At 40.3% G+C, this 13,137-nt stretch overlaps 1 protein-coding gene across 1 annotated transcript; it reads right to left on the bottom strand.

Annotated features, from left to right (window-relative positions):
• Positions 1-415: 415 nt before the first annotated feature.
• LOC145490388 (ATP-binding cassette sub-family C member 4-like) lies at positions 416-10,274 on the bottom strand. Its single transcript, XM_081469515.1, has 6 exons — positions 9,473-10,274; positions 7,558-7,940; positions 4,254-5,596; positions 3,527-4,097; positions 2,939-3,075; positions 416-1,481 (listed from the first exon to the last, which is right to left on the bottom strand). Exons 1-6 carry the CDS (start codon positions 10,001-10,003, stop codon positions 574-576), a joined length of 3,873 nt encoding a protein of 1,290 aa, XP_081325641.1. The 5' UTR covers positions 10,004-10,274; the 3' UTR covers positions 416-573.
• Positions 10,275-13,137: the final 2,863 nt, after the last annotated feature.

The following is a 13,137-nucleotide window of genomic DNA, read 5'->3' as shown; positions in this document are numbered from 1 at the left end:
CTCCGGGTTGGCGAAACAACTTAGTTGCTACTTCATAATGTACGCGTTATATTTTCGTACAGAATATAATTAATTTTCAGGGCCTATGTAATAACATTCCACCCCTTAAATTTAAATCTTAATTCTAAAAGTGTAAAAGATAAGTGGTTATATAAAGCCAATAAAAGTGCGTGAGTAGTAACCATTAAAAGACTAATACATCTCACACACCAATCGCAAACAACGTTGTTTAGATAAAATAGAGTGTTTTCGCTTCTTTGTACAATGTTCCTCGATGACATCACTAGCAAAAATTTTAAATGATACTTGCTACTGTTTATTTTGGGTCGGCTAGCAGCTCTCGTAAGGTCTCACATGAATGGCGTGATACCCTTTGAGAGGACAATAAAATAATCAACAGAAACAATGCCCCTAATGCAAAAACAATAACACCTGCTGACAAGCAAAAGAATTACAAGCCTACGAGAGCTGCTACACTTCTGACTTTTTTTCGATAAGCTAGAAGTAAACAGCCGCAAAAACTCATTCAAATTTAATATGATCTGTAAATTAACAAAGGGGGATCTAGCCTATCTAGATACCTGCAACTCGAGCCAGTTCACTCAAAGCACCTCCTTCCCTATTTACTAAAGCGTCAAATTTATCAAATTCGTCAACCTCCCCATTTTTCAAGACCAAAATCATGTCACAGTCTTTGATGGTGCTTAAACGATGGGCTATAGTGATGACTGTGGAATCCTTTAGTTTCTCACGTACTACGTTCCAGATTGTTTGTTCTGTTTCTGGATCCACATGTGCAGTGGGCTCATCCAAGATGACGATCTTGTTTTGTTGTAACAGCACACGAGCCAAACAAATCAACTGTCGTTCTCCTACACTGAGATCTGCTCCATGTTCCAAGAGCTCGTGATCTAGCTTTCCCTCCAAACCTTCTACCAACGCTTTCAGTTGTACATTCTCCAAAGCTCGCCACAAATCTGCATCCTGCAAATGCTTCAAGAGATCCAGATTTCTTCTGAGTGATCCACTAAACAGAACAGGGCTTTGGCCAAGAACGGATATACATCGTCGGGAGTCTTGTAGATTGATCTGTTTGATTGGAATATCATCGACCAGTATGTCTCCATCAGCATCTGGCATGCGCATGAGCGCTGCCACAAAAGATGACTTGCCTGCACCTGTGCGGCCTGCAACACCGATATTTGCTCCCCCTTTGATGTTAAGATTGATTTTCTTCAGCACTTGAGGTCCACCCGGATAGTACGTTAATGACACATCTTGAAATGTGATATTTCCTGCGTGTGGCCATTGGTTTGGGGGAAGTCTATGCACTTTGTATCCAGGTTCTGAGTCAAGGCTGGTGTACGTCATCACTCGTTCAACTGAGGTCATGAAATTCTCTACATCCGAAGTTTTCTTGACAGCGTATTGAGTACGCGTCGAAGTTTGTATGACATAAACAAGCGCAAGTCCGGCCCAAGCTGATTAAAACAAAAGAAAAAAATGGAGAAGAGAGTACTTAGATTATTCAGTCGTATGATACCGCTAAGTATTATTTTTTAAACTTGACGAATGAAAATACCCCGCCCTACGATACAAGTTTCCGCTAAATAGACTAATTCCACATCATTTGACGGATATTCTACTTCTTTTGAGAAGAGACCTCTGTCACCTGTAAAGAGACCATCTTAAATAGTTTTTTGCTTCTGCGCTTACTCGCATCCCGTGAGCTTAGCTGCCCACAATAATATTCTGCTCGTGCGCAGTTCTATCCGCCACCTCTGCCAAGACGGCATGCGCTCCTCACTCCGTCTTCACTGCACTGAAAGGGTTGTGTAAACAAGGTCATGGATAAAAGAATTATTGACCAAGATTATAGTTTCATTGCTCCTAGCAGGAAAGAGCATTTGAACCAGCGACCTCAACAACAACAACAACAACAACAGCAACAACAACTAGAACTAAAACTAAAACAGTAATGATTTTCGTGAACATATAATAAGGTTATGATACAGCGATCAAGTTTCGCAACTGGTTTGATTTGAGAATAGAATATTGCGTAGATCAAAGCAAACTGAAATGAATTTTGGTAATTGAACGTTAATATAATTATCTGTAGAAGTCATAACCTCACCGATGGCTTGTAACGAAGATAATTGTTTAAAAGTCGGAACGATATGTTCCATTATGCTGTAAAATTTTTCTCAGAATCATTCTTAAAAGTGTTGAAAAATTCTAGTTTATTAGAGTTTTGCATGGTACGTTGCGAATATAAAGTATACTTTTGTTGCATTGGCCAAAATTGGGGAGATAATCGCGTCGAAAATTTTATTTGCTAGGAATGGAGGTAATTTGCTGTGTTTTCTGAGACTGAAAAGGGCGTGGAGATCCTTTTCTTTCAAGTTATCAAGTGCCAATGAAAAGTTACTCGTTGAAGAAATGAGTGTTCCCAAATAAGTATAAGTTTGAACAATTTCAATGGGTCCATTGTCGATTACAAGTCCAGCGTTTCTTTCTCCACCAAGAGCCTGCTGCTCGTAGGCCGGCTACGCGGCACGCCGCCTCCATCATAAAAGAATAATTTACTTTTAGCTACTTCTGTTATCGTATCATGCAGATATCTTTCCAATCCGAACTGCCTTTTGCCAGTAAACGAAAAACAGACCGGTAACAAGTAATGAGAGGCTGCCCTCTTTGCTGGCTGGGATTGCCCTAAACTAACGTGAATTGTCCGTGTCTCAGTTTAAACCGAAATGGTAATCTTTGGCGAGTCCCTGCGATACACCTCCATAAGACTAATATAGATAAATAGCAAAATGATATAGAATATATTGATCAGCTCTGTTACGAATGAGGCAAGCGTGGTTTCGTAATGCCAAATCCTCAGATTTAGCATCGTTTTTTGGCCGATTTTGATTTACCTTACAAATGCACCTACCGGCATCTTGAGACACCAAAACAGCTGCCAGAGACACTGCACCAATTAACACGGATGTGAGAAGGTCCAAGCGTACACCAAGCCATCGCCCACTGGCCATCACCATAATATAGGACTGATTATGAACATCTTGATACCTAACGGAATGAAACTACAGTACATAAGTAGCTAGTCATTATTAAACACTTGAGGCTCTAGAAAACGTATACAAGCGAGTCGCAATTGATCTTAATGGCACAAGATATTCAAGCCAATCAATTTACGTAGTAATGCGCGCAAAATGAAAGCAAATGCGTTTTATGTTCAAAACTCTAGTGAAAAGTGCCCTTAAGACTGTTAAAGCCTTGTTCACAGTAGCGACATAACGACATAAACACATCGACATAACGACAAAAGGAAAAGATCGGTTTTATCTTTATGTCGTTATGTTCATGCTGTTATGTTTTTAATATGTCATTATTTCTACATGTTCACACTACAAACATAACGTCCCTTTTACGTCGAGATAACGTCCTTTTTATGTCGTGACGATGTCGTTATGTCGTTATGTCGCTAGTGTGAACCAGGCTTAAGACTAAACCAAAGCACCTGTAAAGCTGATCCACGAAATCCCTTTGTCTGCCTCTTGTTCGAATCGTGTCCAGTCCATTTAGGGTCTCCGAAAAATGAGAGAAGACTGGACTGCGGCATATTGACTCTAACCTTTTGAGTCCTCTGGACGTCTTCAAGTAATCCTTGGAGATATACAAGACCAACACAATCAACGGAACAACAAGAAATAGGAGCCAAGGATTTGTAACAGTTGGTATGATTATTGATGCAAACACCAACAAGACTCGCTGGATAGATACTAGAAAAGTCTTGGGCAACAACTCGCCAAGGCAGCCTACATCTTTAGAAAATCGATTGAGTATTCTTCCCACGGGATTTGAATCAAAGAAATGAACCGGTGCTTGTAAAATAGCTAAAACCATCTTGTCATGAAGACGCTCTGAACATCTTAATGAAACCAGAAGGAATCCAGAAGCTCGAATGACGGCAAAGATAAGGGACGCACTGACGAGACAAGCATAGATAATCAAGTTTGTGTTGTCTTTCTGATCTTCTGGTAGTTTCTTTGTTAGCGACGAGAGCCAGACGTCAGGAGCAACTATCATTGCTGAGAAAAGGAGACAAAATAAAAATAATATGATCAAAACCTTGATAAGAAGCAAATCATAATGAAATAGTCGTTGATCAGCTCAATAATCTTATAAGAAATACAAAATAAAGTTATTGTTATGTATGAATGACTAGTTACAATATGAAATCTTACCTTGCGCTATGAAGCACAAACAAATTACTGCACATATTGTTGACCAATGTACTCCGCTTCTAAAGTAGTTCCAGTAAAGCTTTGATGAAACCACTCCGATGGAACGATCTTCTTGTGATATTTCCAGACTCCTAGGTTCATTGGGTAGTGGAGCCATTGTTTCACAGCCGTCACCTCCGTTCTTCTGTTCAATTTCCCGAACAACGCTCTTACTATGATCGCTATCTTTCTCAACTCTCTGGTAGAGCGGGTCAACGGTTGAGTTTAGAATACCCTTTTCTTGCAGTTCGATGAAACTTCCCTTTTCCAACACGCGGCCTTTGTACAACACAATCACTTGATCAGCTTCTTTCATGTGTTGTTCCTGATGTGATGTTAACACTCGCATTTTTTCGCCTAGTAGGTCGTTGATACATGTTTTAAAGATATATTGGCCAACTTTAAGGTCAACGGCACTCAGAGGATCGTCTAACAAGTAAAGGTCTGCATCAGCGTAAACTGCGCGTGCTAAACTAACTCTCGCCTTCTGACCTCCACTCAGAACTTCACCGCGTTCTCCAACAACTGTTTTGTCATAGTCAGGAAACCGCTGGATGTCTTCTTTGAGGGCGCATGCTTCAATTACTCTGGTGTACTTTGATTCATCGTACGGTTGACCAAACAGAATGTTCTCTCTTATTGTTCCAGAGAAGATCCAAGCTGTCTGGGTAACATAAACAAAAGAACCTTGGAAGGTTATTGTCCCGCTAACTTCAGAGATCTCGCCAGCAATCGCTGAGAGAAGAGTAGATTTTCCACTTCCCACTGGTCCAGTAATAACTGTTAGACTTCGTGGTGCTGTGGAAAATTCAATATCCTGGAAAATAAATTCATCTTGTCGCTCGATTCGTCTGTTCGTCAGATTCGACACACATAAAATACTGGGCTCGTTCAGCGGATTTTTTACTAGGTCAGGATGGAATGCCTTTGTCATTTTCGCCTGTTGACCTGACAGACCACTCGTGACATTGGTTGCCTTGCTCTCTGGGTTACTGGCGTCCTCTTCAGACTGACCACGTAAGATGGCGGGAATGTTTTCTAAAAGGAGAAAATTTTCTATTCTTCCTAGCGACGCATGAGCGTCGTTTGCTTGTAACAAAGCAGAAGAAATTCGAAGGCATGTTTGATATCTTGCCAAATTCATAAAACCTAGCAGCATAAAGACATTTACAGGTGTGATGGGTTGACCAGTAACCACAAGAGTAACGACAGACAACAGAGTCGCCATTGATACTGAACTGTCCCACAAGGCAAGAACTCCTGACAGAATGAAACTTTTCTTACGGATGGTGTTAATTTCACTTCTGAAAAGAAAACCCAAAAGAACTATGAGGATATATATATCACTTACCAACACTGCTAGTGGCAGTAAAAGAGAGTTGTCTTTAGAATTTCCGTTTAAGAAATGGAAAGCGTGTAGCGTGCAAGTATCGAGTTATGGATGCGCGCGGGAGGTTGCTAAGCACGAAAGAGGCGTCTAGTGCTTGGCAAACCTCCGAAGTGCATCCATAACTCGATAGTTGCGCAATGCATGTTTACCATTTCTTTTATAACATTGAGACTTTTGAGATAGTATATACTGAATCTCGTCCGGCTTACATGAAGTCAGAAGCGCGATAAACCGCGCGAAAATGTTCATTCAGAAACCTGACAAAGCGAGATATCAAAATTTTTCTAGGATCGCGGCGAGTTAATGGTTTCTTGGGCAAACAAACAATTTCAAACTGCTCAGTTAACTTAAATATCAAGCTGACAACAAACGAAAATCGCAGTCGGTAAAAGTGTGTCTCAAAAATAGCTTAAATTTGGATCAGTTTTCCGAAGAATTGAAAACAAACTGCGCATGGTTGAAGCTTTTGGTGATTGAGCTCTCTGTCCTTCACGGCCACTTCAGCAAAAGAAAAGAACAATATGGAACCAGACATTTCTTAAAAGCGAGAGTGGAGAAGAAAGCGAACAAACACCCCTGGCTTTGAGCTGTTTAAGATTCTGTTATTTAATAGCAGGTTTGTGGTTTACGTTTTCCTTTCCAGTTTGTTTTAAATTTGATGAGTTGCGCGTCTAAGGCTGAACTTGAACACATGAATGGCTTTTAAAAATGATCTCTGTCACTTTCGTTCTTTGGTAAAATAAGATTAAATGAACAGAAGACTGAGGCCTAATAGAAAATGTGAGAAATGTAAGTTTATATTTGTGCACGATGCAGTCTTTCCTTCAAGCGGCTGTTTCTTCAAGAGTTTAATTCGCGATCGAGCGACGCGACGAGCGTTCGAGCAAAACGAAAACCCGGGAACTGAAACAATTCATCAGAGGCTACCAATGTTTTATAAAACTTCCTTTATTAACCCTCAGAAACACTAGATTACCTTTAACGTTTTTGGAAAAGAAGGATTTCGTATGTAAGACTTCACAAACAGATTTGTTAAAGCTCTCGTGTTCAAGTTTTGTTCGCTTTCGATGCCAGAAAAGTTTTGCAAAGAAAGCTTGTGCTGAATTTCATTGTCGTCAAATCGCTAGAAAATTCTCTCTAAAATTCCCCAATGCATTAGTGACCTCGAAAGGTTGATAGAGACCAGTTTGTTGCTTTTTTTGGTCCGTCTCCGAGTGCTGAGTGCCTTTGTTCAACCAGCTGGTTCAACCCCTGTTCGCTTAAATTTCCAAATTTTTTAGGTGGAGGCCCGGCAAAAACTTAAGCTGGAAATTTGGTAGCTCACAGGAATAAAATTCCTCAACTCCGGAAGAATTATTAGATTTTTCCGTATTTCAGGAGAAGAAAAATAGGAATTAAGTTTTACAAAGTGTCAACATCGATGACAAAAATTGCCGAGAAAAAGTACAAATAAACAAACTGACGTCAGCGTGCAACCCACGGGCAAATGGATCGAGAGTATTAGCTAAGGCTATGTTATAGTAGAGCCTTTGAAGATTCACATGAGCAAATGGCCAAAGGAGCAGTTGTATAAATGAGGGTGAGCATTACAACTGTTTTAGTAGACATTACGACGAATAGTAGTCAGAAACCTTCAATTTCAAGACTGTTGGGCCAAAAACCAAGAACAGTTATCCGTTACACTTATCCCTTTTAAAAGGACAACACGCGTGGTCGTAATCTGGCAGCGGGCGGAAAATGACCGATGAGGTAACTGATCAAACTCGCAAGTTGGCAATAGAAGACGATGAGTTGTGACTGAAATTTATCTTACAGCTACAGTAAATGCAATTACACACTGAGTCAACATTAAGTACCGCATTTGGTTTCCCCTACCTTCGTGTGTGTTGAATTTTTCTTCGATATTCGTCCTCCCACGCACGCGTTTTGATGGCACGAATCCCAGAAACCACCTGGTTCATCAAGGAGATCCGTTTGTCGGACAGCGCTGCCGTGCGCAAGCGCAGTGCAGCACTAATATAGGAGATCCCAGCGAAATACGGCACAAGAAAACACAGGAAAAGGACTCCCATCAGAGATTGCCAGCCAATCAAATACACGAGTAACACTGCTATCACAACGAGGACAAAGCACGAAGGAAACAATAAGTAAAGCCACATGATTGTGTCTTCCTCCATCCGCTGAACATCGTTTGATATAAGGTCGATCACGTGGCCTGTTGTAAATTTTAACAATGCATCCTTGCTGAGAAGTAGCGTCTACGAAACAAGAAATGCTAAATCTTAGGTTTTTCCTCGAAACAAGGATAAAAGAAGCACAATGTGGTGTGTTAATATTACTTTATCTTACGCTGCATCAACTTCGCGATCTAGCGCTGGCGGTAGAGCAATTTCTGTTGATTTCGATGAAGTGTCCGCATAGAACACTCAGTATCGGTAGTTTGACCTGCAACCTACAATCCGTGAGGTACTCCTCTATTAAAACTATATAGAGTTGTGCTACCCAAGAGTAAGGTATTTGGGCTTTTTTGGTCAGATTACATCTCATGGCTGTTCTGATGTTGTTCTGAAAATGGGCTTGACTTTTAGGGAAACCACAGAATCGTATTTACGTAATTTACTAAATATGAGATTAAAAGGCAAACTAAGTCGCCAAAAATGTAATTGTTCATCATCAGAGAGGTAAATTCTGATATGCCTATCTATATTAAACAGTAAAAATGCCAGAAAAAATTAGATGCCCCGAGCGGGATTCGAACTCACGAAACCCCGATTTCACGGAAGGTGATGTAGCCACTGAGCTACCGAGGCAACCACAGGGGAGTGGGTAATTCCCAGTCCGAGAGGCCTGGGAGCAAATGCATGGAAATGGATATTTACTTTGTAGCTAATATTCGACTCACTCCACGGTGGTTGCCTCGGTAGCTAAGTGGTTACAGCACCTTCCACGAGATCGGGATGTCGTGGGTCAGGATTCGAAAAACTGGGCTACCCCTTTAGAGCTACAAACGAGAATCTATTATTTTCATGCCAAACCCTGTTTGAGCATATTATACTTCAAGGTGACCAGAGGATATAACCAAAGAAAGTTTCATCAGTTGCTAATCTACTGCTTATAAAAAAGCATTTAGGTAAAGGTAACTATGCCTCAGGGAAACAGGATCAATCCTTGTGTGGCTACTCCTACCTACGATCAGGTGTGAAATCAAAATGTTTAACTGTTACTGTTGTTAATTATGGTGATCAATGCGCTTAGCTACACCTAGCTAGTTCTCAGACATGCCACTTAAGGGGGGAGAGGGGAAGGGGGAGGGTTACTTGAAATTCTTTAAAAATTTGGAATTTTTGTTTTTACCGGAATTCGAATCTTACGGTATTGATGTTTTATTTTGAGAAGCATTTCTCCCTGTAAGGTCAAAGCTCGTTTTCTCAAAACGAGTTATTTTTGCCTTTGAGAAAAGATATCTCAAGAAGGATTTAAGCTTTTGACCTCAAATTTTCAGGATTGCTAGGTCTGACTAAGTTAATTGTTGTGAATTAGGGAATTCGCCATAGAATTCCTAGGATAGAAGTTATCAAAATAAATGTTTCACAATTTAGATTGCGCAACTTAAGATGGTTGTAAGAGCACAGCTGGAGCTCCGCATTTTCAAATTTCGCAAAATCCCTCATTCATTACAGCTGGACATTTGCTTACTCTCAAATACAAGTAAAAGGACAAGGAATCTCCCCTCCTCCCTCCGGGCTCGACCACACTGCCTCCCCTCCTATTCTACACTATTCGTGCTTACCTTATAATAGATTAGACCTTTTAAGGCGCAACTAATTCTGATACCCAACAGCTCACATCTGTAGTCATGGTGGTGCATACAAAGAGCCCCTATGATAGAATTTATGCACAAAGCAAGTGTACAACCGTACAGAAGATTATCTTTTTGTGGCTCAGATGACATCAGTATGGAAATAAGATATCCCAATAGCAATGGTTGAAGAAGGGCAGAAATTGAACGCAAAGCATTCGTGGACACAATGATTATGGCATCTTTTACAGAGATCAACTTTATGACGCATTTCCAAAGTCTAGGCTTTTTTTGATTTCTGTTGCACTTTGACTTTTCTTTGTTCCAGTTTGCTTGAAGCTGATCGGTCAGAAAAGTGGAAGAATTCTCTTTTGAAAGGGGTAAAAGATCATTCTCATCTAATGGTCGTTCACTGCCTATCTTGAAGATACTATTCATCCATTGAAAGAAAAGAAGTGACACGAAGCTGACTCCTTCTTTATCTTCACTGGGAGATATCTTTTTGTATCCTTTTCTTGCCATAACAGTTAATCTGAAAACTAACAAAGATCCGCATCAGTAGAGAAGAAAATTCAAGTTTGACAGCAAGATAAATTTGTCTTTCTTATTGAGTTCGCCGGCTAACTCAAAGTTCTGAAATTTATGCTGCGAATGCTACAATAGTTATCGGATTGGCTATTGTTAATATCAGACGTCAGTAAACCTTGTCGAATATAGCGCACAAGCCCCACGTGTTTAGTGGTACCAAGAAGCAAAATTTTCAGAATCCATCAAGGAACTAAATTTTCAAGAAGTAAAGTAAATTTCTTCTTTTTAGACTATTTGCCGGGAACGTTTTGCTGTTCCCCTATCCATTCAAAAACCTATTCATAGCTTAACTTTCCAGGGTGAACTTTTACAAATCGTTAGCGAGCCAGCAACAAAAGCATCAGTTTATTTCCTAAGCCTTTAATAGGGCGTGGCAGGGCATGATATGATATGTGCAACCGTCGAGGTAAGACGTGCGTTAATACGTTCTACAAAGTAATTGTTTGTTGACGGTGAGTAAAGCAGCGGAATAGCGAGTGTCGTTCATCAGGAGACCACTTCTCCTCGATTTATAGACTTTATTAAGCCCCATTTCCAAAACATTCATTTTGGGTCCTGTAGACTGCAAGCAGTCCCTTTCCTTTCCTAGCGTGGGACGCATGTGTTCATAGGTAGTAGCCGGTAATATCGGCCTAGATAAAACGAGATGCATTGTCGCATTCTCGTGTCTAGAGCCTTGCTGTTAAATTTATAGGATCTAAGTTGCTCATAGCCTGTAGCAGGGTCTAATGCGCTGCGGCACGCACGGCAAAGCCGTGAGAGACGAGCTGGCGAGGGGCCTGACACGAGCCGGATGGCTTTGCTGGTTAGTCCAGTCTCTGAACTATAAAGTCGACTCCCGATAATTTGAACCTTCAACGGAAATGAGAGGGTTAAAAGTATTCCTGCCTATACCAAATCACCCCTCCCCCCTAAAAAGTTAAATGGTCCACTCCTTACTCTATTTCTATTCATACAATGTACATTTCAATCAAATTTGATTAAATAGAGAAGTCGAAAGAAAGTGGATTGCATAAATCAGAACATACGTAACGCGAAACAAAAAGCAAAGTAGGAGAAGTCAAAATACTGCGAACTTCGCAGCTTTCAAAGGAGGTTCATTATGCCCCATTTCAAAAACATTAATTTTTTGTCCTGTAGACTGCGAAAAGTCCCTTTCTTTTTCTACCGTGCGACGCTAAGAATGCGAAGGATAAGAAGAACGCTCAAGCGGCGAGAAGTGAGAGCCCATTTCCTTCAAGTTTCTTTCCCTACTTTCCAGAGAGGATTTCAGGAACAAAAACCGTCTGCTGTAGTCTATGGGTCCGGCACTCCTAAATGTTGGCACATGAGTGGATAGTTTAGGGTATGAGCCGTTTTATTTTTACCGTGTAAATTAAAACTTTTTGGCACATGTGGATTCTGCCGAATGTGGAACACTCTTATTTCGAATTTTCTTCCAGCTAAAGTTTGGGATGCGGACTAACTACTGGTGCTGTTTGATTTCTTTTTAGTGGTACTTTTCGAGGGAAAAGTTTCGTATCATTTGATCGATTGCCGGACCTCAAAACCTATTCTCGGAAGCCTAAACATTTGTCTACCGAGTGACGTATTTCCAGGTGTAGTCAATCGATAAACCGATAATCGATATTAATCGATAACAATATATATTAATCGAGGAGTTAAATTGATTGCCAATAGGAATCGAAAACGATTGATTCCTCGAGTAGTACCGATTTTTATCGATTTTTATCGGAAATTATTTTTGTTCTTTTACAATTTGCACTGATAAAATGTTTGGCAAATGTTTTGTCTGTAATGGTTTTGTTGAGTAATTTTATCAATCATCAACAAAATCACAAGAACAGAAACAACTAACAGAAACATTGTGGGCTTTACATCTTTCTTTGCTTGTTTGCGACACCGGATAAAGCTCAGGCTATAGTAACAGTGTAAAACCCTTCACTGTCTCATGGTAGCATCGGAATTTAGGTGAAGCAAAATAAACAACAGAGTCAGTGTTCAAGTGATTTCAGTCATTTGCATCTTGGAAACAAACGTGAGAATAGATCTCGGAGTAGGTCAGAAGGAAAATATAATCTGTAGTAGCATAGCAGTAATCTGACTTCGCCGCCATAAATATTCACCAGGAACAGTACAAAAGAAGTTGTTTTCTGTGTTTCTCGTTCTCATATAACAAGGGTTCGACTTGTGAAGTATGCTTCTAGCTAGTATGAAGTATGCTTCTAGCCCCTCTCTCTCCCCTTTGAACGCCGGCTACACGGGCTATTTCCTTGAACCAAGTTCAACCAAGTGTGTTTACGAAATTGAGGTAGACTCTGATTTACGCGAAATCATGATTGTCGATAAAGATATTCAGGATGCAGTCAATAGCGCGGCGATGAACCGATATGCCAAGATCCTGCTTTAGACCCCAGAAGACCTGGAGAAGAGATCACTCCACCTGGACTTTGAATCCTTAGTTTTTAAAAGTCGTCATGTCATGTTAAGATGAACGCCAGATATGTAATTTTATCTTTTGAACAATAAAGACACTTTATTTTATTTATTTATTTACACAATAGCGAGGCCATCTCTGACTAGTCCGGGTGGTTATTGTCGATTTTTTTCAATCAATAACAATCGATATTCCTGAAGACAGGGATTATGAATTTTTACCGATAGTTGCCAATCGATAGATATCGATAAAGAATTTTTTCTGTGAATTCGATTCTTATCGATTGCGGCCATCAATCGATAGCAATCGGCGATTGATATAGATTGAATCAATTGATTTGCGATATCGATTTTTATCGATTGACTTCGGCTAGTTTATTTCGGCTAACGATGTCAACAAAGAAATGCACTGGAGCTCGTCTGAACTGACCAAATACAACAGTGATGACCACCAATGCATCCTGCCGTATTGGGTGAAGTCACGTTAAACCATATCTACCAACTATGCTTACCATTTCAGTTTGCTATTGAAGAGAGTCTCATGATCACTGAACTGCTGAGTGGAAAAAAATTAGACTTGAAAACTGTGCAGAAGGCTTTCACTAGTGCATCATTCTATATCGTCTGTGACT

Source organism: Orbicella franksi, chromosome 6, assembly GCF_964199315.1.
Source record: "Orbicella franksi chromosome 6, jaOrbFran1.1, whole genome shotgun sequence".
Lineage (NCBI taxonomy): Eukaryota > Metazoa > Cnidaria > Anthozoa > Scleractinia > Merulinidae > Orbicella > Orbicella franksi.
The sequence above is the reverse complement of the archived record's forward strand: the minus strand, read 5'-3'. Positions and strand labels throughout refer to the sequence as shown.